Below are 26,640 nucleotides of genomic sequence, written 5' to 3'. Positions count from 1 at the left end.
TGGGAGTTAAAGTGTTAAATGCACCAAATCATTTATCAGATCTAGTGAAGATTTAATGTGGTGTTGCTGTTGCCAGGCAACATTTTAGTAGCTGCCCATCTAGTGTTTCACTGTAGGTAAATCTTCCATAAGCCTGTCAGTTGGGTTTGAACAGTTTGACTCCCCATTTTCCTTCTCAGCTGACTTGGTTCAGCCTTTGTAGCTGTCTGACTCATGCCCTGAAGCCAGGTCCTTTGAATCACACTGCATCCTTCCGCAACCTTTATTGGCAGCGATGAGAAATGTCTAATCCATAACCTCAATCAAACTGACTCATTGTGACAGCTGGTTTCATAAACCTTCTGCTTTATCAGGTAGTCCTAAGATCGTTTTTCTAGAATATGTCATTGTATTAATCTAATTGGATAAAGCAGCAGCCATATGACTTGTTTTCTATGCCCTATAAATTAGCAATTAGGGATAATTACCACATCCATGAAAGTTTGCAACATGAATCAGTCAGTACTGACTGCTCTGGCAGATCAATTACCCGTGACAGTTTCTTCTCAATCTTAACACAATTCTGAGATTAAAATTCTGATAAATGACATGTTTTACTTGCTTGTGGTATTTACCATTTGTTCTACTCTAGAATATTAGTTCTCCCAGAACAGATAGTTTCATCTGTCTTACTTTACTGAAATGTGAAAATTGCTTAGAAGAACAAAGCCCTGCTCATAGTAGGCACACAGTATGTATGTGTTGAATTAATAAATGAATAAATAAGCCTTATCAGTGAACATACTTATAAAAAAACCCAACTTAGATATCAAGTATTTCACAGAAGAAAACTGACTCAATGCTGGATGAAATATAAGTTGATTTATAGCCTCTTGGTCTTTCTCATATTTTACTTAAGACATTTTAAGTATTTTCTACCTGAGGGTATTTCCGCTGGGTTTTATTTGGTGGAGAACCTTTGGTAGGAGGAGACCATTAAAATATCTTTATTGGGGAAGAAGTGGAATAAAAACTGTTGCTAAGTAAGGCAGGTGAAAGAAGCTTAGCAGTGCTTGGCAGGTGAGTGGAGGAGGCAGAGAAGAGGCAAATAGTGTGTTTTGAACATTTTCAGTTCCTATAAACAGTATAAGGGAAAGGAGATCTTCCTTGCTACAGATAGGTCTTTTTCTTCCACAGTGATCTACAGACACAGGCTTCGCCTGCCTTCCCACCAAGGCTACTAGCTAATGAGGGGAAGAGAGTTGGAGAGGAAAGGTATACACATACCTACCACCGGAATCTGTCCCTGTTGCTTTGGAGATTCGATTGGCAACTGCTGCTTAATAGTATAAAATGTACAGAGTAGTTGAAAAAGTAATCTCTCTCAGGTTTGAACTCAAGTATATCTGATGCAGTAACACAAAGAAGTTCTGATGGCCATCTTCTGAATAGTATTCTGGGAGACGGGAGAGTGTGCAGAGTTTTGCCAAAGTGCCCTGAGTGGGGCTGGGATAATAGCGTAGACTCATTGCCTTCAAGGACCCGACCTGGCAGAGACAGGTTCTTCTCACTATTTACTCTGTTCTTGAGCTTTCATCAGCCTTTGTCAGACATGAGAAACAAACATGGTTTCTTGGGCAGGTGCTTGTTTGTCATAGTTTATCTTGGACGGCCATGGTGAATTCTCTTGTAAATGGGCTTAGCTTTCCCAGTGGGGCTTTACCAAGAGGTGCTGGGTCTCTTGGAATGTTTTATTTCTGTGAAAACTTGAATTTACAAGAATTAAGGAACAGACACTGGATATTTGTGGTTTGTGTGGTATATGTAGCTTGGCTTCCTTAGACACCTTCGGAATGTATTTAAAGAGGAAGTATTCAGTGAGTGTGTGTGTTTGGGTTTGGAGGTTCTGGAAATTGAACCGAGGGCCTCAAGAATCATTGGCAAGTGTTCTACCACTTGAGCCCCCACTCCAGCCCCTAAAATGTGCTGTTGCTACTGTATATATGGCTTCTGCTACCCATAAGGAAGAATTGATTATAAATTGGTGGATCAAGCTCTTGACTTTGACTTTCTTGCTCTGTTTCAAGAACTTCAAGATATCCTCTATTTTAGCATACCTGTTCTTTCTTGGCTTTGAAAGATTTTTTCTGTTTAGAACCTTTTTTCTGAGATGTTGCCCAGGGGATGGGTTCTCAGGATAGACTGTTTAGCAAGGTTTGGCTAGAAGTTTTTTCATTGCTTGTTAACACTAATCAAAAGATAAAAATAAAGATTATACCTCATACTTGGACTAGTTCGACTGTGTGTATATGAGAGACAGAGAGAGAGGGGAGATAGAGAAGGGGGGGTACATATGGCCAAAGAGGAAGGAACTCTGTCTCTTTTCACCTAAGGCTGTCACTCTACTACTTGAACTACACCTCTATTTCCAAGGATCTCCGTCTCTGTGCTGAAGTCATTGGAAATACTGAGATAAATCAGAGCACTAGTTTTATAAAAGTAGAATATTCATATTTGTGCATTGGACTTCACATGATATAAATATGAATGTTTTCATGTCAGCAGAGGCGAATTTTAGTGAAGAAAATGAGCAGAAGCAGCCCGTTGTTGTTTGGTTCATATAGTAGACTTAATTAAATCAGAGTTCAGAAATAGAAAATGAAGCTATACTGCTTAGGGATGTATATCTAGATGAACTGTTCAGAAAAACAAACAAGGTAGGGTTTATCATAGTGGTCAGTGGGTGTCAGAAAGGGCTCCTAGGAGAGGGTCACAGAAGAAATCCAAAGTTTGGCACTGATACAGGTTTTTAATTTGGGTTGTGGTTATTCAATTGTTTTCTTTTCTTTCTCTTTAACTTGTATGTTTATTTATTTATTTATTTTTGGTCCGGTCGTGGGGCCTGAACTCTGGGCCTGGACGCTGTCCCTTAGCTTTTCAGCTCAAGGCTAGCACTCTACCACTTCAGCCACAGCGCCACTTCCGGTTTTTTTCTTTTTTAACTTGTATGTTTATCGGGGGGAGGGGGGAGGCTGGGAAGGGATGTAAAGGGTAAACCAAAGGAGGAGGCTGCAATGCTTGGTAATAAATGTACGCATTATCCTGCCCATGTAATTGTAACCCCTCTGTACAGTATGTTCACACACACACAAAAAAAAACTTGTATGTTTAAATTCACGTCTGAATATATGTTAAGAGGGTGAAATGTCAGCTAGTGAGTATATATGCCTTTCTTATGCCTTTCTGGTTCTGTTTCCTTCAGATCGTTCCTTTATAGTCTTGCTGGTCTCTTCTTCTGTTGTTCTGTTGCCAAAACCTTCCACCCTTCTATCTGCCAACCTTTCAGCAGCTGTTGGTTGTTGGGAAGCCTGGCATAGAGGATGCTTTGGATCCAGTGAAGCCAGTACCTGAGCCCACCTGTTCTTCATAGTGTGTCTTGCCAAGCAAAAGCAATTTAAATAGCTTGAGTCACTTTCCTGCCCACTCTCACTTTCCTTCTATTCTCCCACTTGAGTTTTTCCCCCCTTCTTTTGTCCTTACAGATATTTTAAAGCTAAATGTTAATGAGCTTTAGGGTCTTTTCACAGTTCTGTAGATTCTGTGCTGGCCCTCTTGCTTGGAGAGAGGGAAAGGAGTCTTTGTGTGCTAGATTCTCCTGATCATCTATGGTGTGGACTCTCTAGATTACTGCATGTCTGTATTTTTCTTCCCGGATGGTGTGGATTGGCTTCTTCCATTCCCCCCCCCCTTTTTTTTCCCCTCATTTTTGGTGGTACCAGGGTTTGAATTCAGGACCTCACACGTATGTAGGAAGGCACTCTGCAACTTGAGCAGTGCCTCCAGCTCTTTTTTCTTTATTATAGGTAGTCTTGTTTTTTGCCCAGGCCAGCTTTGGACTGTCTACTTATGGCTTCTTGTGTAGGCCAGACCTTAGGCACGTATCACTATGGCTAGCTAGTTGTTTGAGATGGGTCTTGCTAGCCTTTTTTGTAGGTTGACCTTTAATCTCAATAGCTCTTGATCTTTTACCTCCTAAGAAGTTAGGATTACAGATGGGAGTCACTGACTCTTGGCCTCCCCCTTTTTCCACTATTTTCTAAAATGGAAAATGTGGATGGAAATATTAACTTCTTAATAATTGAACATAAGTGTTAGTGCTTGCTGAGATGAAATTGCAAAGATCATTAACCTTTGTGTCTCACGTGACTTTTTACTGTAGCCTATTTATTTTGTTTAACTCCTGTTTGTATTTTTGTTTCCATCATTTCTGAATCAAAGCTTTATGTAGGTACTTCTCATATAATTAAAGGTAATTTGGTTTATTTAGTCACTCAACACATATTTAAAAATGAGCCTCTAGTCTACTGAGCGCTGTTGGGCACTCATTAAAGAGCAACTACATTGTGGTGATTTTGCCTCCAGGTCGCTAATTTTCTCTTTTGTTCCCTTGCTTAGGTGCTCTCAGGATGTGCCATCATTGTCCGAGGGCAGCCACGAGGTGGGCCTCCTCCTGAGCGGCAGATCAACCTCAGCAACATTCGTGCTGGAAATCTGGCCCGGCGGGCAGCTGCCACACAACCAGATGCAAAAGACACCCCAGATGAGGTAGGTGCTTCCCAGGGTCTTCCTTATGACCTTTGTAGCAGGTCCCATCTCTTCCTGGATTGATGCAGTTTTTATGTTTTCTCTTTTTTTGTGCATTTTCAGTATTATTATATCTTGGGATTGATGACTCTGGATTTGCTCCTGTGGGTTTGCACCTGTTCTTGTACAGACTGATACCTGAGCAAAAGTCACAGGCTCATGGCTTTTTCTTTAGTCCTTTCCCACAGAGTTAGGTTTGTCTGTGTTTTCACTACTCATTCTCGGGGCATAAATGGAGAACACTTTTTTGTTGTCAGAGTCATTTTAAGTTTTTGTTGGTTATGGAAGAGCTGTGAAAAATCTAGACCTTTCCCTAGAGACAACTGCTGTTATAAGTGTCTTCTTCCAGAGGCATTTAGCATTTACAGAATGTCATTTTCATAAATGGTAGAGAACCATTATTACACGTATTTCTTTCTTCCCCTCCTTTTTTTTTTTTTGTTGGTTGCCAGGCTTGAACTCTGGGCCTGGGCCCTGTCAACTCAAGGCTAGCGCTCTCACGGACTTTCCTGCCTGGGCTGGCTTTGAACTGCGATACTTAGATCTCAGCCTCCTGAGTAGCTAGGATTATAGGTGTGAGCCACCAGCACCAAGCTCTTCCTTTTTTTTGTGTGCTAGTAATCAGGCTTGAACTCTGGGCCTCTTGCTGTTATTCATCTTTGTTCCCTGCTCACAGCTGATGCTCTACCACTTGAGCCACACCTCAAGTTCTGACTTTTTGTTAGTTAATTGGAGATAAGAGTGTCTCAGATTTATCTTTCTGAGCTGGTTTTGAATCCACAATTCTTAGATAACAGCCCAAACCACTGGCTCTCAGCTTATTGCACATCTTAATTTGGAATCCATACATCCCTAAAGGAATCTCATGAAACTGTAAATTTAAAAAAAAAATTGATTTTTTTTTAAAAGGAGGGCGTTTCCTTTGGTTTCTCAGTAACTCATCGCTTTCCACTGTGTTCTATGATGTGAGAAACTACTACTTCTTTTTTTTTTTTTTGGGTCCAGTAGGGGACCCTGAACTCTGGGCGTGGGCGCTGTCCCTCAGCTCTTCAGCTCCAGGCTAGCACTCTACCACTTGAGCCACAGCGCCACTTCTGGCTTTTTTCTTTTTGCTTATGTGGTGCTGAGGAATTGAACCCAGGGCCTCTGGCATGCAAGGCAAGCGCTCTACCACTGAGCCACCTTCCCAGCCCCATGAGAAGCTACTTCTGAGCATTTGCCCACTATCTTGTTTACATCCTGCACACTAGCTCCAATGCCTGGCCATTTGGCTTCTTTGGTCTGGCTTTCACTTGTTAAATTCTTGTGCCTATGAATCTCCTTTTGGCCAGGTTTAGTCTTCTTGGTTTCTACATTTAGAAACATTGAATGCTGCTTTGGGTATGAGAAATGGAATTCCTTCATCCTTCATTGTCCTTTGCTCCATTTCGATGACATTGGGAGATTAGTAGTCAGCTCTCCTATGCTCATCCCTGCTACAGAAATGGAGAAGAAAAAGTGAGAGTTCATGAGGAGCTTTTCAAGAAGGAAAAGCATTTAGTGTTTTCTATCTTTAACAAAGGGTATTTTGTTTAAGAAGATCATAAAGCAGCAACATTGTAGATAATGGAGATAGAGAAAAATGACTTTATTAACAGCAATCAGTTAGATTCTCAGAATGACTTAAATAGATTAAGATCAATTCTTTCTCATTGTTCCTCTATCAGCAACCATATGAGTGATAGTGTATACCTCAGAGTTGCCCAATAAGGATTAAATAACAATATATGAAGTGTTTAGGGCATTATAAAATACTTAATAAATGTTAGTTGTGGTAATCACTACTGCTTGTATTAGACCAAGTAAAAGAAGATTAAATCTGTCTTTCAGCACTGCTAACCAAATGGGTAAAACAATATTTCCTCAGACCTCTTCCTTTTAGCTGCATATTGTATAACATAACCCCTCTGTATGGTATTTTCACAATAAAAAAAACCCCAACAAAACAAAACAGTGTGATTGCTGCTGAGAGGTGAAGAATGTTGGCCCTTCTTGGAGTTGATCAAGTTCATTTCCCCTGAAGAAAGAAACAGTGAAGTCTCTGAGAAAGAAGGGTTGTGTTTTAATTTCCTGTTTTGTTCTTGAGAATGGGGCAGAGAAACACAAGGCTAGTTGGGACTTGTTCTCAAACATCATAACTGTAACAGAACAATAGAAACTGACCAGAACTATCCCAGCATGAAGGATAGCATGTAATCTTACCTGACATTCCATTATAGTTCCCTGTATTTATGCATTCTATGCTCTTCTAGAGCAGCTTAGTGTCACCAATATTTTTGTGGTAACTTGTCAAAGATCCTATGGGATGAAGTATTCGGTAGCTGTAGACTTTACCCTTCCCAGCTCATAGTCATTTCTCTTCTCTAATACCCAGTCTCTCCTTACCCTGCTGTGATTTAGTTTTCATTCTACCATGCTTTCAGAGCTGCTCTTACACGTTACTAGGGAGCCCAATTGTTATCCCAAACCAGAAGACTGATTATCCTTGCTCTAGTTTTAGTCCTCCACTCCCCTGATGCCAACAGCCAGGCCTTTATCAAGCCTAGAGATTCTGCCTCCTTCAAATCTCTTATCCATCCTTGCCATTTCATTACTATTGCTATTGTTCTTTGTTCAACTCTGATAGTGTGCTTGGAATGTTGAAATAATAGTCTCTTTGCCTTTCTTCTCCTTCCCTTTCCTCCTTTCTCTGTAGGCTCGCATATCCAGTGACACATAATTTCCATTTATTCTGTGGCTCATTGTTATTCTCAGATGCTTCGCTGATTCCTCATTACCTTTGTGACAAACGTACATATGCCTGAGCCTGGAATATAGCCTATTTGTGATTTCACTTGCATTCTCTTCCTGAAGCCCCTTTGGCTGCTGAGGTTTAACTATTGCAGCACTGGGTTTTCCTCCCAGGCTGCTTGAGTCCATTCTCCTCTCACCTTCAGCTCCTGATGCTCTAGTCACATTTCCTGTCTATGTGGCCTGGTGACCACTTCCTTTTAGGATCTAGCCACTTGAGAAGACATACCCATATTTCCTTCCAGGTCTGCATGTTTCTTTCTACTAGATCATAATAAGCTCTTCAAAAGGAGGGACTTTTTACTGTCGCCTTTCTGCCCTTGTCCCCTTCAGCAGCTGACACAAAGCAGCTATACAGTGAATAACACTAATGTGGGTAAGAAGGAAAAGTATCCGTGTTTCCCCTTTGGGGTTGGATCGCACAATGTAGCACTACCTTTCCAGGCTTTCCATTTATATATAGAGAGCATTTCCCATAGCTAGTTTTCACATTTAAGGAGAATTGGAACATTATTACTCTTTGCTTTCCTTTGTATCATTGCCCCTTAAATCATTCACTTGATTATTCTCTCTTCCCTTTCTTTCAGTGATACTCAGGTTTCTCCTAAGTCCTATGGCAGCTTTACTGTATGTCTTTCTCCCAAGTCCTATGGCAGCTGTGTCTCCAGCCAGCACTGCCCAGTTCCAGGCTAATCCCTACTGTTGCCTAGCTACTCCAGGCAGCCTAGATACTGTATTGATGGCCACTGTGGGAATTATATATTTATTTCCCACAGATTAATTGAGCTCCTGCTGTGTGTGAAACTCTTATGTAGGCTTCATAAGTCCAGAAATGAATGTAACAGTCCTACTTTGCTTAGAGATTTGAGGATTGGGGTGGTGAGGGAGCACTGGTAGAACAAAATACTCAGGTGGTATAATGGGATGATTAGAAGAGCGGGAGGAACAAGACGTCATGTACCAAAGTAACAGCTTTTAAGTTTACATTGTTATGGGGTTTGATTTTTTTCCCTAGTAGTTTTAGGAGTCTAACCATAAAGAGAAGATTGGAATTAAAAAGTTTTATTTCACAAACTTTAGACATTATCTCAGTTTGAATCTGGGTATGGAGAGCAAGCTGCCAGCTTATACCTACTATTGGGCCTTCTAGAGGGAAGAGGCTGTTTTGAATCTGTTACTAAAAGGCCACTTGGTTCCTTAATGGGGCTCTGGGGCATCATTTGAATAGATTGCAGTTATTCTTCCTATTAGGCTATTCTGACTCCAATAAGTGCTTTGAGCAAATCTCTCCATATTTCCTCTTCTTTGGGGAGGTAGTGTGGTCCCAGGTAGCCTTCTGTCTGGCTGTGCTGTGTGGATACAAAAGCATTGGCCCCAGGTCCACAGTGATTCCCACAGTACTTGCCTGTGTTCAGTGGAATGATGGTCCAGTGTCTCCTGACAGGCAGCCTCTCTTCTTGGCTAATATCTCATCTAGTTACAGAATTTGCTCAGCTCTGTGTAGAACAGAGTTTAAAATGGAAAGGAAGATTACGGAATCTCCATGGGTTAGCTCTATATTTCAGGGCCTCCAGTGTGGGTTTATCTTATTGCCCAGTGACTGGCCATCTGTAAACATGAAGGTTTAAGATGAGGCTGTTCTTTCAGCAAGCACTAAAAGCTTTTAGACAACTTCTGTTTGGTGGATAGAACCTGGAAGATCTCTAGGGGCAAGATATTTATTTCCTTGTGAACTGACCCTTGATAAGTGAGCTCTCACCAAAGTAGTGGCTTCCTTTAGTAAGACTTGTGTTAGCAGAACTTTTCCAAGCATTTAAGAAAGTAGCATGTTACTAAATTTTAAATATTAGCATGGTACTTAGGACTAGGTCTTCAGTCAGGCTATATGCAGATGTGTTGTAGAATAACTTGAACACTAAGGTAATAAAAGTGTAGGAGGCTCAGTACCATTTATGATATGAATGATAGTTTGAATCATGAATCTGACCTCAGACTGGTGAGTTTTTGGAAGTGGGGAGTGGTGAAAATAGTAATATGTGAACTTTATATTGCCATTGAGTGTTTTTATTTTTTGGCTTATTGGTACTTTGAAAGGGCATAAGGTAATTAAGGACAAGGTAGTTTGGAGGTATCTGAGCATCTGTATTCAGGACTAGTTTTTCTAAACAATTCACAGTCTGTGTTAGGTAACTGCTCTGGTTTTCATGACTACTGATTTCTGGGTAGTCGTGCATGTTTTTCTTTTAGAAAAGCTTGAGCTTGTTGAGTGACTCCATGTAATAATCTTCATTAACAGAAAGGTTGGCAGAGGCTTTCTTTTTAGGTCACTAATTGACTGCTCTGCTTTTATCATGTGTATCCCTAATTTTGTGATTCTAAGGGATTCTAATGGGAAACTTATGTACAGTAATTTGTTAAAGGAGAAAACACTTGTGTATTTATTTTGCTTTTTTTTTCAGCATGTGAACTCCTACAGACCACATGCCCATCCCCTTTCTTTCTTTTTTTTAAAAAAATATTATTTTTTTAATTTAATTTTTGTTATAAAGTTGATATACAAAGGGGTTACAAGTAAATAAATCAGGTAAAGAGTACATTTCTTTTTGGACAATATCACCTCTCAGCTTTTGTTTTTAACATTCTAACCTTTCTGTTCAATGGAAACTTGGGGTACTGAGCTAGGTGCAGATTGCAGGTTCAAATGCTGTGGCTACTTTGATAGGGCTGCTTCAGAGGAGAATCTCCATTTATCTTTGTGAATTATTTTGTTCACATGGAGACTGTAGTCTTGTCTGTGGAGTGTGTGGCTTTTTCACCTGTGTCTGATGTCCTCTATGGGTAAGCGGAGATTAGCCATTATCTAGGTGATCCTTATCCGTGGCTATCACTGGTGATCTCCCAAGATTCTAGGATCTGTTAGAGCTTCAGATCAAAGCCGAAAAAGGAGACATTTGGGAGTCTACACTCAAAACACCACTGTTATTTTCCTTCCTTGTTTTTTTGTGGTGCTGGGGATCAAACCCAGGGCTTGTGCATGCCAGGAAAGTGTTCTACTACCGAGCCCTATTATTGTCCTTCATAAGGTGGCAGAAATGTCATAAACAAGGCTCTTATTTGAGCAGAGGACTTACTCCAAGATAATAGTACTAAAACCTTGTTTCCACTCTAATAGTGCCTTGAAATGGTTTCAGGGAAAGTACTTTGCAAACAGGAAAGAGGCAAACAAATGGAGGTAGTAGTTTTTATTTATGACCTGCTCTGTTCTAGGAGGTTCTAGAGCCTGGGCTTTCCCATTCTGGGAGTAGGTTGATATATTGAAAGAAATTAGAGTAGTAGCTGGCACATGCTATGTACTGTAAAAGCATTGGTAAATATCATTCATGAAGTAGGCTGTAACTAAACAGTGATGGAGGAAAAGTGCTATTGCCAGTGTCTGTAAAGCTCCAAGGCCTGTTTTTAAGTCTTGAGCTAATTAATTTATGTGGCCTCTTAAGTGTGCAATTTGTGTTGTATGTATTTTGTTTCCACATTCTCCTTGGCCCAGTGAAGGACCAGGACCAGGCAGTTATTAAAGATGTAAAGTTGTTTGAATGCTGGCTGGGGTCTGGAATAGACAGCCCTGTGACATTTCTGTTTTGTCTTTCAGCCCTGGGCATTTCCTGCTCGAGAGTTCCTTCGCAAGAAGCTGATTGGGAAGGAAGTATGTTTCACAATAGAAAACAAGACTCTCCAGGGGCGAGAGTATGGTATGATCTACCTTGGAAAAGGTGAGCAGCCAGGAGGAGCCAACTTGCTTCTCTTGGACTGTCAGGTTCCTCTAAGGATTGGTTTTCTATTATGTAGTACAAGGCCAGGGTGGGTTCTGGTAACAGTAGCTCTTGGATGGTTGGCTGAAGGTGACATTGGAAGTGTAGGTATTAGGCACATGGTTCTGAGGAACAGAGGCACACTCCCAGAAGTCCTGCTCATTTATTCCTATGCTGCCTTTTTGGCTTGTAAAACAAGGCCCATGTGGCATAGCACAGTGTTCTTCCTTATGTTTAGGGTATCTACTTGTGGAACTCAGTGGCTTTGTGCTTTGAAGTCAGTATGTTAATTGAATTCCTATAGATTTCCTATATTACACCCTCTTGTTCTTTATCTTGTGGCTTTTTTCTCCCTCTTCCCGGGACTCTTCAGTAAAGGAAGTTCAGTTCAGGACTGTTGTTTTTTGCAGACCATACATTTTATAATAGAATAGAAGAAACTGGCTTTGAGTTGTGCAGCTGTGGATTAGAATTCTGACTTTGCCATTCTATATTCTCATCCCTTAGCCTCTAGTTTCTTTTGTAAGCTCTTACAAATTTAAAAAAGATATATGGAAAGCACCTAGCTTTTGCATGGTCTTTGATTTAGTAACTCTGTATATGTGTTTGTGTGTGTCTTTTCTGTGCATAGACTTATAGCTGTTGTTTAGCCAAATGCTTCCTAGGAAGCATGTGTGGTCCCTTGATTAGGTAGACAAAGAATAATATTGGGGAATGGACAAAAGACAACGAAACAAGTGAGTGTTTTCTAAAAAGCAACCAGGAAGAAGGTAAACATTAGGGAAGCTGTTTTCTTTTTTTTAAAGTTTCCTGTGTCCTTTTAATTAAAAAAAGAACCTTCCTAAAAATCACATGTAACTAATGTGCTTTAGATAATCTGTTTGATTTAGGTAGTCAATATAGAGGCAAACATTTAGGGCTGAGTGGCCAGGCTAATGACATTCTGTTTAAGAATGATTTTAATTATGGAGGTTTCAGAAAAATGAGTTGAGAATGATCTTGACTTGCTCTTATCATGGAAGAGAATGGGTAGAATTTGTAGCTACCCATGGAGAAAAGCCACCTTTTCTATCAAAGTGGGTTACTTAAAAAGTTGCTACTTTGGCTTGGTGGCTTGGCTCTGGTTGATTATTCTGCTAAGACAATATCAGCAAGTAAAGAAAGAGAAAAAGGAAATGCTTTGGGATAAGGAAAGATTTTTGAAATGTAAGGTTTTGTCTTAAGTGGTTGTTCCAAATGGAAGAGGAATTAAGATGCACCTGAGATTTTTTTTTAAGAAAGTAGCAGAGCAATGGAAGAATCATAACCTCTTCAACTATTGGTGCTGAGAAAACTGGGTGGCCACATGCAGAAATATGAAAGTAGACCCTAGCCTATCATCATGCACTAACATAAACTCAAAATGGATTAAAGACCTTAACATCAAACCTGATACTCTGAAACTACTGCAGGGCAGAGTAGGAGAGACACTTGAACTTATAGGCACAGGCAGGAAATTCCTGAACAGAGTCCCAGGGTCACAACAAATTGGAGAGAGACTGGACAAATGGGACTACCTTAAAATAAAAAGTTTCTGCACAGACAAAGAACTAGCAAGCAGACTAGAAAGACAGCCAACTAATTGGGAAAAAATACTTACCAGTGAAATATCAGACAAGGGTCTTAATATCCATTATATACAGGAAACTCAAGAAACTAACCCCTCACACATCTAACAAACCAATCATGAAATGGGCAAAGGAACTAAAGAGAGATTTCTCAGAAGAGGAGATAAAAATGGCAAAGAAACACATGAGGAAATGTTCTTCATCCCTGGCTGTAAAGGAAATGCAAATAAAAACAACACTGAAATAACACCTTATCCCAGTCAGAATGGCCCACATCCTAAAGTCAGCCAATGACAAATGCTGGAGGGGATGCGGAGAAAGAGGAACCCTATTACACTGCTGGTGGGAATGAATACTAATACAACCACTTTGGACAACAGTCTGGAGATACCTCAGAAAGCTAAATATAGACCTCCCCTATGACCCAGCCATACCACTCTTAGGCATCTACCCTGAGCAACAGGAACCAGTTTACAAAGACACATGCACCTCCATGTTTATTGCAATACTGTCTACAATAGCCAAGATTTGGAAACATCCCAGATGTCCTACTCACTACTGATGAGTGGATCCAAAAATTGTAGTACCTGTATACAGTGGAATATTATGCAGTCATTAGAAAGGACAAAATAATGACATTTGCAGGGAAATGAGCAGATTATTTTGAGTGAAGTAAGCCAAGAACAAAGAGACAAATGGCACATGGTCTCCCTGATATGTGGATACTAAAGCCAAAATAGAAGAAGATATGGCAAACAGGACTCAAGACACAAAGGACAGCTACCCATTTTGTCATATCATTGCTAAATGACTCCATGTTCTGGACCATATATAAGGTAGATATATGCATGCAACAGAGGGAAGCCAGGAGGAGGAACAGAGTAAGTGGGAACAGCCCACACTAAGCAAAAGGAGAGAAATGTAAACATCACCTGATGTAGAAAAAATAACTTGTAACGTCAAAGTTCATAGAATTCACAAACTGTAGACCATGATAATGACAATTTGCCTTGTGAAAGTTAAAATGTGTTTGTGACTCTTAACTATCACTATTCCTCAATACAGTGAAATATGTGAAATTTATGTAATCACCTAATCTCAATTAAAGAAAAAAAGCTGAGAGAAGAGATGGGTTAAGAGAGATGGATGACAATTTGTCAGACACTTGGTACTCATATACTGTGTTGTAGAATGGGAACTTCTTTGTACAACTACTTAAAGATAATAAAAATAAAAAAAAATTAAAAAAAAAAGAAAGTAGCAGAGGATGTATGCTTTGAAGAGAAATTAAGACACACTGTTCCAAAATGGAAGAATGAGACAGACCTGAGCTTTTTCAAGAAAATAGCAGTGGGTATTAGTATGTTTTGGGATTGCTTCATCTTAAAGTCTTTTCTTTTAAAAATTATTTTTATTTTTATTTTTTATTTTTGTCGGTCATGGGGCTTGAACTCTGGGCCTGGGCGCTGTCCCTCAGTTCTTCAGCTCAAGGCTAGCGCTCTACCACTTGAGCTACAGCGCCACTTCCGGTTTTCTAGTGGTTTATTGGAGATAGGAGTCTCAGGGTCTTTCCTGCCCAGGCTGGTTTTGAACTGTGATCCCCAGATCTCAGCCTCCTGAGAAGCTAGGATTACAGGCGTGAGCCACCGGCGCCCGGCTCATCTTAAAGTCTTTTAATGGTCACTTTACAACTAAGTATGTAAACTGCTCAAATTAGCCAGTCATGAGCGTATTGTGAATCTGAGCTTGGCCATTTGGAACACAGAGACAGGACCTGTTGCATTAGGGATAAAGAGAGAGTAGCCTTCCTGCTCTATGTGCTTGCTTGTCAGTTTTTGGCTGATGGTGCATAGAAGTAAACTTTGTCAGGTTCCTTTCAAGTTGGTGTAAGCATTATGCCCACCTTTGGTCCTCAGCTCCACATAGACCTGAGCTCCTCCCTGCCCTGGAGTTCCCGCCAAACAGCTGGCCCCTCGTTCTCCCTGACCAGATCCTCTTATCTTTCATCTATCTCACTTCCTAACCCTAGATAGTGGAGCCTGTCATGTGCTCTCTCTCTAGGAGAAATATGGCTTCTCTAATAAACCTTGTAATAATCTTTCTCCTGTGCCTGCCTGCCTCTGTGTGATCCCCTGGGATGGATGTGACGGATCCTTTCAGTTGGTGCCCTTATTCCTACATAACACCCCAACATCCAAGCCATCTCTTAATACCTAGAATTTACTAAAAAGGAGATGGTTTGTTTCTGACTTTGAAGACAGGTTATCTACTCACTGGCTCTGAATGGAATTCCCCTGATTTTGACACATTTCTAAGTTGATAAATAAAATGAGATCTTTGGCTTATAAATGTAAATGTCTGTTTCAGTTTTCTATCTACCAAATCTTGTTGTCTCCTTTGAGAATTCAGCTTAAGTAATATATTTTTTTCCTTTCTGAAGGAATTCTTTCTGAATAGAATTCACTTTTTAGAAGTGGGCTATTTTAGAGTGCTGTGTGAAAAGGAAATATCTGAGATACTGGTGTGTTGTTGATTGGCAGGTTTATGGCTTCTCCACCTTTTTAGTGCCTGCATTTTATTGTTTACCCTCTCAACTCTTGGCATCTGAGTACCCAATTTTTTCCTAATCTTTACATCCTTTGTTTTATCTTTCTGCTTTGGGATTCCTGTTGCTTTGAAGGTACCCTTGTAATATTTACACAGTCTGTGCCTGGCTTCAGCACTAACCTCAGTGGAAAGGGTTAGGTGATCTATGCTCAGCATGTTCTTTGTATAAATATCATTCCTTACAACTCTTCTTGGGAGAGAAAGTGGCATACAATTTACCTTTGCAGAAATGTGGACATTCTAATGACAAGGCTCTGTGTGTGTATGCTCATGCATACACTTCTTACTATAAGTGGAGATGTAGTGTACTGAATATAAATCTTACAGAGTTTTACTCTGTGCTGACATTAGCTATCAGCTAGACTGCTGTGTTTCAGTTTATCTGGGAGCTTGTTCTCTTCCATGTTAAAGATTTTTATGCAGTGATTCCTTCGTAGATGTCTTTTTTTTATGGTTTCAGTTGACAAGCAAAGATTTAAGAGAATATACCAAGCCTAAAAGCTTTTTCAATACTGTGGAAATGCAATTAATGTTTCAGATGCCTAAGTAGAACTTAATCAGGTTGAGTTTTATGTTTAACTTTATTTTTCTTGCCCGTTCTGCTGGATGCTGTGAGAGATTAGAAGTCTAGATGCTGTCCTTTCTGTGTCTCTGTGAGAGCAAGAGATAGACTTTCTTAAGCAGTGTAGTTTCTCAATGGTATTCTTTTGGAGCAGAGAATGGGACATGGTGTAGAGGGGTTGGACATTCTGGTGTAAGTGTGATTGACAACCCTAAATGAATGTGTCTATTTGATACTACGAAGTGAAGGGAATAACTTTTTCTAATTTCTCCTCTGAGTTAGTGATTAATACACAGTATTTAATTTTCACCAGAACTTGTTGAGGCAAGTGCTCTCTCCACTGCAGAGATGAGTAAATCAGTATGTTGAGAGATCTTGTCTTCTCCAGTCTCTTCTTTGGCCACTGTTTCCTGTTCTCTTGAGTTGCCTGCCACATGTGTCTTGCTTTCTTGTCAGTCTCCCATGGTCCCAGAGATTGCCTTTGGCCTGGGAGAAATACTAGAAAATAAGAAACTCCTGAGAAGAAGATTGATAGACCTTTAGATCCTAGAGACTAGTCATATTGGGGAAGTTTCCTGAAAAGGCCAGTGCTGCATCCTTAACTGTCCATTTCTCTGAAGCATTGTTCTCTTTAAGAGCAAGTGTGAAAGTGACTCATTCTGCTTCTTTTGCTAGTGGAGCCAGTTTGAAAGCTGTACTTAATTTCCCTTTCTCCTTCCTCAGATACTAATGGGGAAAACATTGCAGAGTCACTGGTTGCAGAGGGCTTGGCTACCCGGAGAGAAGGCATGAGAGCCAATAAGTAAGTATTCAATACTCTTCTCTGTTTTATTTGGGGGCATCAAGGACCATTGGTTAGTCAAGTTGTAAATTGTCATGCTTCATTTTTGTGTGTTCTCTCATATAAAGGGATAACATCAGGTGCTTCCTATGTCTTCTGAAACATTCTGGTCCATGGATTATGTTGAACCAGGAGGTCACTCAGTATTCATGAATGGTATTGATGTGTATACTGCCTTGAAAACAGGCTTTGAGACTAGGCAGTTCTGCTCTTTGTATTCGTCTTAGCCTGTAGATTTTCAGTCCCAGAGTATTTGCCATCCATCAGCTCCACATATTGACTGAGCATTTACTATGTGTTACACCAGGCTGTGTTCTAGACATCGATTCTCCAAAGCCTTTTAGATCTGTTTGGTCTACGAGCCTATCGATGGTCAATTAGTAAGTAAAAAATATTTGTCTGCCGGGTGCTGGTGGCTCACACCTGTAATTTTAGCTAGTCAGGAAGATGCGATGGTCAATTAGTAAGTAAAAACATATTTGTCTGCTGGTTGCTGGTTGCTCACACCTGTAATTCTAGCTAGTCAGGAAGCTGAGATCTAAGGAGCACAGTTCGAAGCCAGCTTGGGCAGGAGAGATTGTGGGATTGTTATTTCCTATAAATTACCAAAAAGCCAGTAGTGGAACTGTGGTTCAAGTGGTAGAGCTCTGGCCTTGAGCACAAAATGCTCAGAGATAGCATCTAGGCCCTGAGTTCAAGCCCCAGGATGGCAACAACAATAACAACAACATCAAAATGTATTTGTTTAGGCAATGGAAATTGAACTTGTTTTAAGGGAATTAGGTAGGTGAGGTTTATGACACATATATCATGTTCAAGTGAACTAGTGTTCGCGCTCTAAGTATAATGGATTGCAGCTGCCTTTAATTAACACTTTAGTCTCTGGAAAGTGCATCAGAAAGTTAGAGGCTATAAGCATGTTGCTTAAACCATTAAGTCCTTGTTGTATTATATAACTGTAGTAGCTGAAGAAAAGGATTTGGATAAATATTTGCATGAGTTTGACCAATGATGAGCCTGAGCAAAGGCCCCATTGTACCTTTTGCCTGCTTTTTGTGTGCATAAATTTTGCCACCAGGTCACTCACTGTACACTTCTGGTATTTTCTATTGCCGGACTTTAATTGGTGTGTTTCCATGTGGGAATTTGTTTAATTAAGATACTTGGTTTAGGTGATGTTTTTGGAAGCATGCCACAGTTCTAACTTAAGGATGATTAGTGTTGTAGTATTTTTGTTTTTGTTTTCTTTTAGGAAGAATTTAGTTTACAATCAGTGAATAATGTAAAAAGGAATCTTACAACAGTTTTGTACTATGTAAACAAAGAAACTGCTGTTGGAGTACTAATCTCTGTAGACTTAAAGCCTCCTTTTTCCAGTTTTGTTTCTGTCACTCTTGCTACATTTTCTTATCTGACTTCTGGCTGGGAATTTGGATTTCTGAGCATGTGGCAGCTTTTTGGTTGAGATAAAGAAGTACTGAAGACTTAGCTTAAGAATTGGTAGGTCAGTCTTGTTTAGAAATTTGTGTGGATAGGTAGGAGGAGATTCAGTTAGGTCTAAAGCCATTGTTTGGAGTCATGCAAAAGACTTGCATGGTCCCTAAATTTACTCTGCTATCAAAGAGTGAAAAGTCATTTCCCTCCAGCCCCTCTTTCTTTTCCTGGTAGTGTGGCTTGAACTCAGTGCTCTAAGCTCTCACTTTTTCACTCAAGGCAAGGTGGGGCCACAACTTCATTTCCCACATTTTGCTGGTTAATTGGAGATAAGACTCAGACTTATCTGCCCAGGCTGGCTTTGAACTGGGATCCTCATATCTCAGCCTCCTGAATAGCTATGATTACAGGCATGAGCTAACCAGTGCTTACCCATCTTTTTACCCATCTTTTTTTTTTTTTGGTCAGTCGTGGGGCTTGAACTCTGGGCCTGGGCACTGTCCCTCAGCTCTTCAGCTCAAGGCGAGCGCTCTCCCACTTGAGCTACAGCTCCACTTCCGGTTTTCTGGTGGTTTATTGGAGATAGGAGTCTCATGGTCTTTCCTGCCCGGGCTGGCTTTGAACTGCGATCCTCAGATTTCAGCCTCCTGAGTAGCTAGGATTACAGGCGTGAGCCACCAGTGCCCGGCACCCATCTTTTTTTTCATACTTGGTTTGGTCTATTTACTGACTTTAGCTGTTGTTGTACTAATGTAGTTTGTTTTTTTGCCTGATAAAGGAGAGGCTCAGTGTTCAAACTGGCCCTGCCTAGCTGGCCGAAATGAGTGTACCAGTTGTTTAAGGCCAGTGTTATCTGTAACAAGGTACACTGGGCATTTCCCAGCCTTGTTTTGTAGATACAGAGGGAGTAAGGGTGCTCATCTTAGACATCTTCCCTGTGCTCTGCTGAGCTGTGCCTGCTAAGCAGCTGAGTGTGGGATAGTTCAGTGAAACTGTACTCGTGCAGTGGCTCCCCTCTGAGCCTCTCACTTGTTTCCTTTTCTACTCACTGGTGGTGGCAGTGCTTGAGTATGTTCATTCTATCTGCTCCTAGAATCTAATCTCTTGTTTGGAGAAACAGTTTGGAATCTGGAAATTGTGCTTATGGTGATTTTCTGTTGATAGGTTGAGGTTTAAGCTATAGATCTCAAAACAGACACTTTGGTCTGTTCCAGGGAGAAGATGCTAAAGAAACTCTGTGAATTCATTTACCACACATTTGTTTTTCATGTCCCAGCCCGGAGCAAAACCGGCTTTCAGAATGTGAGGAACAAGCAAAAGCAGCGAAAAAAGGGATGTGGAGTGAGGGGAATGGTTCCCATACCATCCGGGACCTCAAGTATACCATTGAGAACCCAAGGCACTTTGTGGACTCACACCACCAGAAGCCCGTCAATGGTGAGTCTTGTAGGCAGAGACAGCTATAACTCAGAATGATTTCTTTCTGTTTGTTCTCTTTGCTTCTTGAGATTTATAAAATCTAGTGAGTCTTTTGCTTATTTAGTATCCGGAGGAAATCCTTACAGTTGAAACAATACCGTTGCATTTTGGAAGGGAGTTTGAATTCCATTCACACATGTTAGGTGTCCTTGCTGTTGTCAGGTGGTAGCGTGTTGATATTTTGCCCATTGGGGATCTTCTGTTCTCCAAAAAAAGCTACTGGAATATACATCCCTGAAACTTGGAAGTAGAAACAAGTATTCTCAATAAATGTAAACATATATTTCTGTACTATCTTTTTTTTTTTTTGGTTCTACTTTGGACCTGTTAACTACAGGTTCAATAAAGTAAAAGGATGACCAATCCTGAATTTTTAAATTATTTTTTGCTAGTATCTGATACTCAGATGAACATCCTAGATTTTGAAGAACTAAACTTTGTTGGAAGCCATGAGGTGAGGGCTTAGAGGGTTCAGAAGATGGAGAAGCAGGTTTGAACTGTTTCATGCAGGACTGGTTTGTGTGAACCCTCTAGATCTGCCAGGGCTTCTTCACTTCTGAGAAGGAGGCTTTCTTAGGTTTTGGGGAAAAGGAACTGGGTTAGATACAGTCTGATTGGGCATTGTATATTCTTGAAGTGATTTTGCCCTAGGATTAAAACTGTATTCTGTCATGCAGCGATTATCGAGCACGTGCGAGATGGCAGTGTGGTCAGAGCCCTGCTCCTCCCAGATTACCACCTCGTTACAGTCATGCTGTCAGGGATCAAGGTCAGATGTACACTGGGCTGTGTGGTGGGTATGGGATTTGGGGAAGTGTTTTGGTTCTTTGTTCATTTTTAATTGGGGACCTTGGATCTACTATTTCTTCCTACCATGGGCCATTGACCACAGTACTTTATTTTGTCTACAACTTTGCAACAAGAAGTTCTAGTGTGATTCTTTTTCCTTTCTCTCTTCCCCCTTTTCCTTTCCCCTTTCATCCCTTCTTCTCCCCCTCCCCTTTCCTTGTTTCTTTTAAGTACATTGAATTTGTTTAGAATTGGAGTTTGTTGAGGATATAAACCTAGAGCAGGAGAGATGAGTGGGTCTGCAGGTTGCTGGATATGGCTCATATTTATAGATTTTTATTTATATATATTTCTATTTAAGGAAATTAGGGTTAGAAGCTAGGCACTGGCAAATGTTTTCATTTCCATGACCCATTAATGGGTAAATTACTTTTTTCACATAATCATATGTCTTTTAACAAGAAGGCTATAGGAACAGGATGTTTTCCAAAGGGTTAGAAGAGCTAATGCAAGCAACATCCTTCCTCCCTCTCCCCCCTTCCCCTGACTTAGCTTGTGGAAGGTGTGCAGGTGAGGGCCTCGCCCTCTCTGCAGGTGATTGGGTCTCATCATCAGGTTTTTTTCTCAACTGCCCTTACTTTCCTTTAGTGCCCAACTTTTCGTCGGGAAGCAGATGGCAGTGAAACACCAGAACCTTTTGCCGCAGAAGCCAAATTTTTCACTGAGTCTCGACTGCTTCAGAGAGATGTTCAAATCATTCTGGAGAGCTGCCACAACCAGAACGTTCTGGGTACCATCCTTCATCCAGTGAGTGTACTGTGTGGCCTGGGTTGTAATGGATCAGGGGGTGCCCTCAAGAGTTTGAAGGGTTGCAGTTTGTAAGTCTGTTCTTTCTCTCTTACATCCATTTAGATATCTTGACATGATTATCATCTAATGATTTTGAGGTATATGATAGGGAGAGATATCATTTGTTTTACAGAATTGGCAGATCTGTGCATGAGCTTGTCTTTAGGAAGTTGTTACTGGGTTCATAAGGAGAAGGAGAACTCCATCACATACTTTTCTACATGCTTAATCCAAGAGATTGCTAGTAGAAAGGCAATCTTTTTACTATCATCTTGTAGGGAAACATCTTGTAAAAGTGGAGCAGAAATTAGTGTACTGTGGTCAGTGAGATTTCCTGTAGGGTTAGAAGTCAGCTATCTGGAGTATTGATTGACAAATCAGAAAGAAACTGACATGGAAAAAATATTTTGCCTATGCAATTACATCCTAACACGGATTTGAGCAGGAACTAGGCTCTTTATGTTCTTGTAGTTCTGACTATTTGTACATTGACCCTGTCCCATACTTTCTTTAGATGGATTCTTCTTGGATATGGAATAACTGTTTTGTAACAACTAAGTAACTTTTCAGTGCTGTAACCTATTCATAACCCAACATTTAAGCTGCGGTTACTTTTTTCGGCTAGATAATTCTTCCAGTAGTAAAGTTGTTGGAACGCTTGGTTTGGAGTGGGCCAAGGTCATGTGTGTTTCTTCGGAAGTGCTGTCTGGTCATGGCCTGCCAGATGGCTCTGTCACAGTAGCATATGAATTGTAGTTGGATGGGCAAAATATGCCTTACACAATTCCCTACTCAGCCCATTCTTTAGCTTTCTCTTTAGAAAAAAGAGGAAGAAGTGCTGATATGAGGCAAGGGAAGAATGAAGGGTAATCTCTCCAAAAGATGAACATCCTTCTTTGCTGGAAGAAGAGCTACTGAGATGTCAGTTTCATAGAGTGTTACTAACATTTATTCTCCTTTTAATTGAAAGGCACTTTCCTGTGAGTTGTTGGGATATGCAGAGGGGGTCTCAGGATGGTGTCTTTCATCTGAGGGGTATTTTTTTTTCTCCTTCCTTTTTTTTTTTTTTTTTTTGGTGCAGGTCCTGGGTTTGGAACTCAGGGCCTGAGTGCTGTCCCATACCTTTTGTCCACTTGAGTGAAAGCTTCCAGTTTGCTGGTGGTTAATTGGGGACAAGAGTTTTATGAACATTACATCTTAGGCTGACTTTGAACCTTGATCCTCCGATCTCAGCCTCCTTAGTAGCTAGGATTACAGGTGTGAACCACTAGTGCCCTGGCTCAAACTACTTTTTTTTTTTTTAATTGAACTACCAGTAGATTGTGGCAAAGTATGTCAGAGATCTAGAGAAATGGATTCTCTTGTCATAGAATCTAACTCACGTCTGCCTTCTCTTGCACCTTGTTTCTCAGAACGGAAACATCACTGAGCTCCTCCTGAAGGAAGGCTTCGCACGCTGTGTGGACTGGTCCATTGCAGTTTACACCCGGGGTGCAGAAAAGCTGAGGGCAGCCGAGAGGTAAGGCCTGCCAGGGAAGTCTTCCAGCCAAGGCTTTTGTTAAGGTTCTTAGAGAAAGAAACTTAGCCATCTTCTCTACTGTCTGTGTCAGTGTCCGTTTTATTTTACTACAGGAATTGGGAAGTCTTAGGAAGGATGTAAATTAAATTAACCTTTGGGTTTGGTTTAATTTAATGCAAGGTAGGTAGTAAGTGCTTAGTTTTTCATTCAGACAATATTCTTTACTTGATTTGCTTTTTAATGCTTTCAGGCCATGTTTCTAAGTTGTGTGTTTTTTTGCCATTTGGAATGGAACTTGAAGCTCATTTCAGGATGTTGGACCTGCCTGTCCTGAGCTTCTCTCAAATAGATTGGCAGGCTAGAGCAGGGCTGTGATGGTAGAGCCTGTTAAGTTCTAAATGAGGATTAGACTGCATTGTAGGACTAATGCCCTAATTTGTAAAAGTGAGTTTTAATTATAAGTGATAGGACAGTTCTAAGATGTTTTTATAATGTTTTCAGCTTGGTGTTTTATGATGGAAAGCAGATGTAGAATAATTTATTTGCAGAAAAGTGAGAATGGAAGTTGCAAAGTTTGGTAGCTTGTTCAGATATCCAGGCCAAGTTTTTCTAGATGTTTAGGTAAGTATCTTCTATTTGATGGGGTAGATAAAAGAAAATAAAATAGGTGGATGGAAATACTGCTCAGGAAATAATATTTCCAAGTTGTAAGCAGTAATCAATGCAATGGTCCATTCAGGGTTTAAAGAACCTTATGATGATCTGAAGTTAATCTTAAAACTGGAACTGGGGCTGGGAAGGTGGCTCAGTGGTAGAGTGCTTGCCTTGCATGCATAAGGCCCTGGGTTCAATTCCTTAGTACCACATAAGCAAAAAAGAAAAAAGCTGGAAGTGGCGCTGTGGCTCAAGTGGTAGAGAGCTAGCTTTGAGCTGAAGAGCTGAGGGACAGCACCCAGGCCCAGAGTTCAGGCCCCATGACGGGACCCAAAACAAAACAAAAAAACAAAATAAAACAAAAAAACTGGAACTATCTTTTTAATGTTATTTAGTGCATCTGAGAAATGTACAAAAATAGAAACTGATTAATTACAAATTCCATTCCTTTCCTGCAGTCTTTTTACATACTCCAGTATCTGTAATCAGAAATATTTGCAAGTGTTATGAAAATAAATTTTAATGTGGACCTTCTGATATGGCATGCTTGAAAAATGCATATTGTCTGGTAAAGAAACAATGCTTGCTTAAAATTTTGGGAGGAGTTTATGTTGTTCCATAACTACAATAGAAAGATAAAAATAGCCTTATCAAGTATATTGTTCCAAATACTTCTCATTATGTTGTGTTCATTGTCTGTGTGTATTTGTTTCAGCCCATTCTCCTTTCCCCTTCCCCTCCTCTTCTTTTCCTCCCCTCTCATTCTATTACTATTCTGAATTATTATTTTGGTTGATCATTTTTGTTTTTGCATTTTTTAAGATTCTGCCATTTTAAAGAAAGCAAGTACTTATTAAGGTGATATCCACAAGTTTTATAACATCTATAGAAGATTTTTATGGACTTTTATTTTTTTGAAGAGTACTCATCATTATAAAGCAGGCTTGGACCATAATTCAGTATTTGATTACTTGCCTGCTGTTTTGAATGTTATATTTGAGGTAGTTCCATTCTTGGTAAAATTACATACTCTCTATGGAAGTACTTTATGTGTTTTACATCTGCTACATTCTTTTTCTTTTTTCCATTTCAATGCATTTTTCAAAAAATAAAGGTGCAGCACTTTTTCAAAAATAGTACCTTTCTATTGCATATGTATCCACTTGTAAATAGTTTAAATAGGTATTCGCTGCTTTTTTTTAAGGTTTTACACATACTCAGTTTCTTAGTTTAACTTAGAAAAAAGATTTACTTGTTTTAGTACTTTAAAAATAATTTTTTTAGGGCTGGGAAGTTGGCTCAGTGGTAGAGTGCTTGCCTTGCATGCCTGAGGCCCTGGGTTTGATTCCTCAGCACCACATAAGCAAAAAGAAAAAAGCCGGAAGTGGTGCTGTGGCTCAAGTGATAGAGCTCACCTTGAGCTGAAGAGCTGAGGGACAGCGCCCAGGCCCAGAGTTCAGGCCCCACGACCGTACCAAAAAAAAAAAGATAATTTTTCTAGGCAGTAGAGGTATGGCTCAAGTGATAGCTATAGACTTGAGTAGGAAAAGCCAAGTGAGAACATGAAGCTGTGAGTTCAAGCCCCACTAATGGCACAAAACAAAACAACAACCACAAAAGAGCTTCAGGTGGCATGTTTTTCTAAGTGCTTATTAATGAACTTCTATAGAGATTTTTCTTCATTTTTCAATTCTGTGTGTGTGTATGTGTATGTGCGCGCACACACATGTGCATGCGTGTGCACATGCAGGTTGCTGGGGATTGAACTCAGGGCTTTGCATTTGCCTCATAAGTGCTCTACCGCTTGAGCCATGTATCTAACCCCTTTTATGTTAGTTATTTTTAAAGTGGGAGAGTCTCACTTTAAATCTAGACTGCAATCCTTCTACTTGTGCTTCCTTTGTGGCTGAGATGACAGGCATATTATCATTGTGCTCAGCCATTGCTTGAGATAGCGTCCTGTAAACTTATGCCTCAAATGGCCTTAAATTAAGATCTCCTAATCTCTGCCTCTCATGTAGCTAAGATTAGAAGCTTAAATCAGGCATCTGGCTCATGATGCATCTTTTTTTTTTTTTGTTGGTCATGGGGCCTGAATTCTGGGCCTGGTCCATGTCCCTCAGCTCTTCAATTCAAGGCTAGCGCTCTACCACTTGAGCCATAGTGTCAATTCTGGCTTTTTCTGCTTATGTGGAGCTGAGGAATCAAACCCAGGGCCTCATGCATGCAAGGCAAGCACTCTATTACTACTAAACCACCTTCTCAGCCCCTCATGATGCATCTTTAGATGCACTTTTTATATAATTGAGATGGCAATTGGATAAACTTGTAATTCTTAAAACATGTTTGTTTATATATGTTCATTCTTCTCACTTAAGAAAGTAGTTGCTTTGTATGTCAGCCTACATTGTTGTAGAAGCTACTGGGTAAGTTAGTTAATTATTTAGATAGACTTGTGCTGTATATGTTCAAACAATTGCAAACCTACATCTCACCCCCTCTCCTAGCCTCGAGTTTGTAGTATACAAGTTGTCTTGGATTTTTCTGTCCTATCCAGTCTACCAACCTTGAGTTTGTAGCATTCATGCATCTTGGATTTTTCCAGTTGCTATACACGTTTTTGGATTTTTTAAAAATATTTTTCCTTTCCTGTCATTCTTTTTTGATTTGAACTGTTAGTCACTGTGGATATATATAGAGTAGCATTCTGCACTTACTGCTGCTCCCTTAATGGTGGTAGATTCAAATGCAGTGGGCTTAAGCTGTCCGAATGATCTTGCATCTTGCTTTGTTGCCAGGTTTGCCAAGGAGCGCAGGCTGAGAATATGGAGAGACTATGTAGCTCCTACTGCTAATTTGGACCAAAAAGACAAGCAGTTTGTTGCCAAGGTGAGTCATTGTCAACATGTTGATATACAGAGTGGACATTGCCAGTGTGTGTGTGTGTGTGTGTGTGTGTGTGTGTGTGTGTGTGTGTGTGTGTGTGTGTGTGTGTGTGTGTGTGTGTGTGTGTGTCTAGGGAGACAGCGAGAAACCATAAG

The 26,640-nt window shown here is 40.3% G+C and overlaps 1 protein-coding gene across 1 annotated transcript in view; it reads left to right on the top strand.

Moving 5' to 3' along the window:
• Snd1 (staphylococcal nuclease and tudor domain containing 1) overlaps positions 1-26,640 on the top strand; it is a 446,430-nt gene that overhangs the window by 29,369 nt on the left and 390,421 nt on the right. The window contains exons 2-9 of the mRNA XM_013020007.1: positions 4,435-4,584; positions 11,099-11,219; positions 16,758-16,836; positions 19,586-19,746; positions 20,466-20,557; positions 21,226-21,384; positions 22,839-22,945; positions 26,398-26,488. Coding sequence (XP_012875461.1) covers positions 4,435-4,584; positions 11,099-11,219; positions 16,758-16,836; positions 19,586-19,746; positions 20,466-20,557; positions 21,226-21,384; positions 22,839-22,945; positions 26,398-26,488 — 960 coding nt within the window. The remainder of the gene's footprint in view (positions 1-4,434; positions 4,585-11,098; positions 11,220-16,757; positions 16,837-19,585; positions 19,747-20,465; positions 20,558-21,225; positions 21,385-22,838; positions 22,946-26,397; positions 26,489-26,640) is intronic.

This window comes from Dipodomys ordii, unplaced genomic scaffold, assembly GCF_000151885.1.
Source record: "Dipodomys ordii isolate 6190 unplaced genomic scaffold, Dord_2.0 Scaffold48, whole genome shotgun sequence".
Classification (NCBI taxonomy): domain Eukaryota; kingdom Metazoa; phylum Chordata; class Mammalia; order Rodentia; family Heteromyidae; genus Dipodomys; species Dipodomys ordii.
The sequence above is the reverse complement of the archived record's forward strand: the minus strand, read 5'-3'. Positions and strand labels throughout refer to the sequence as shown.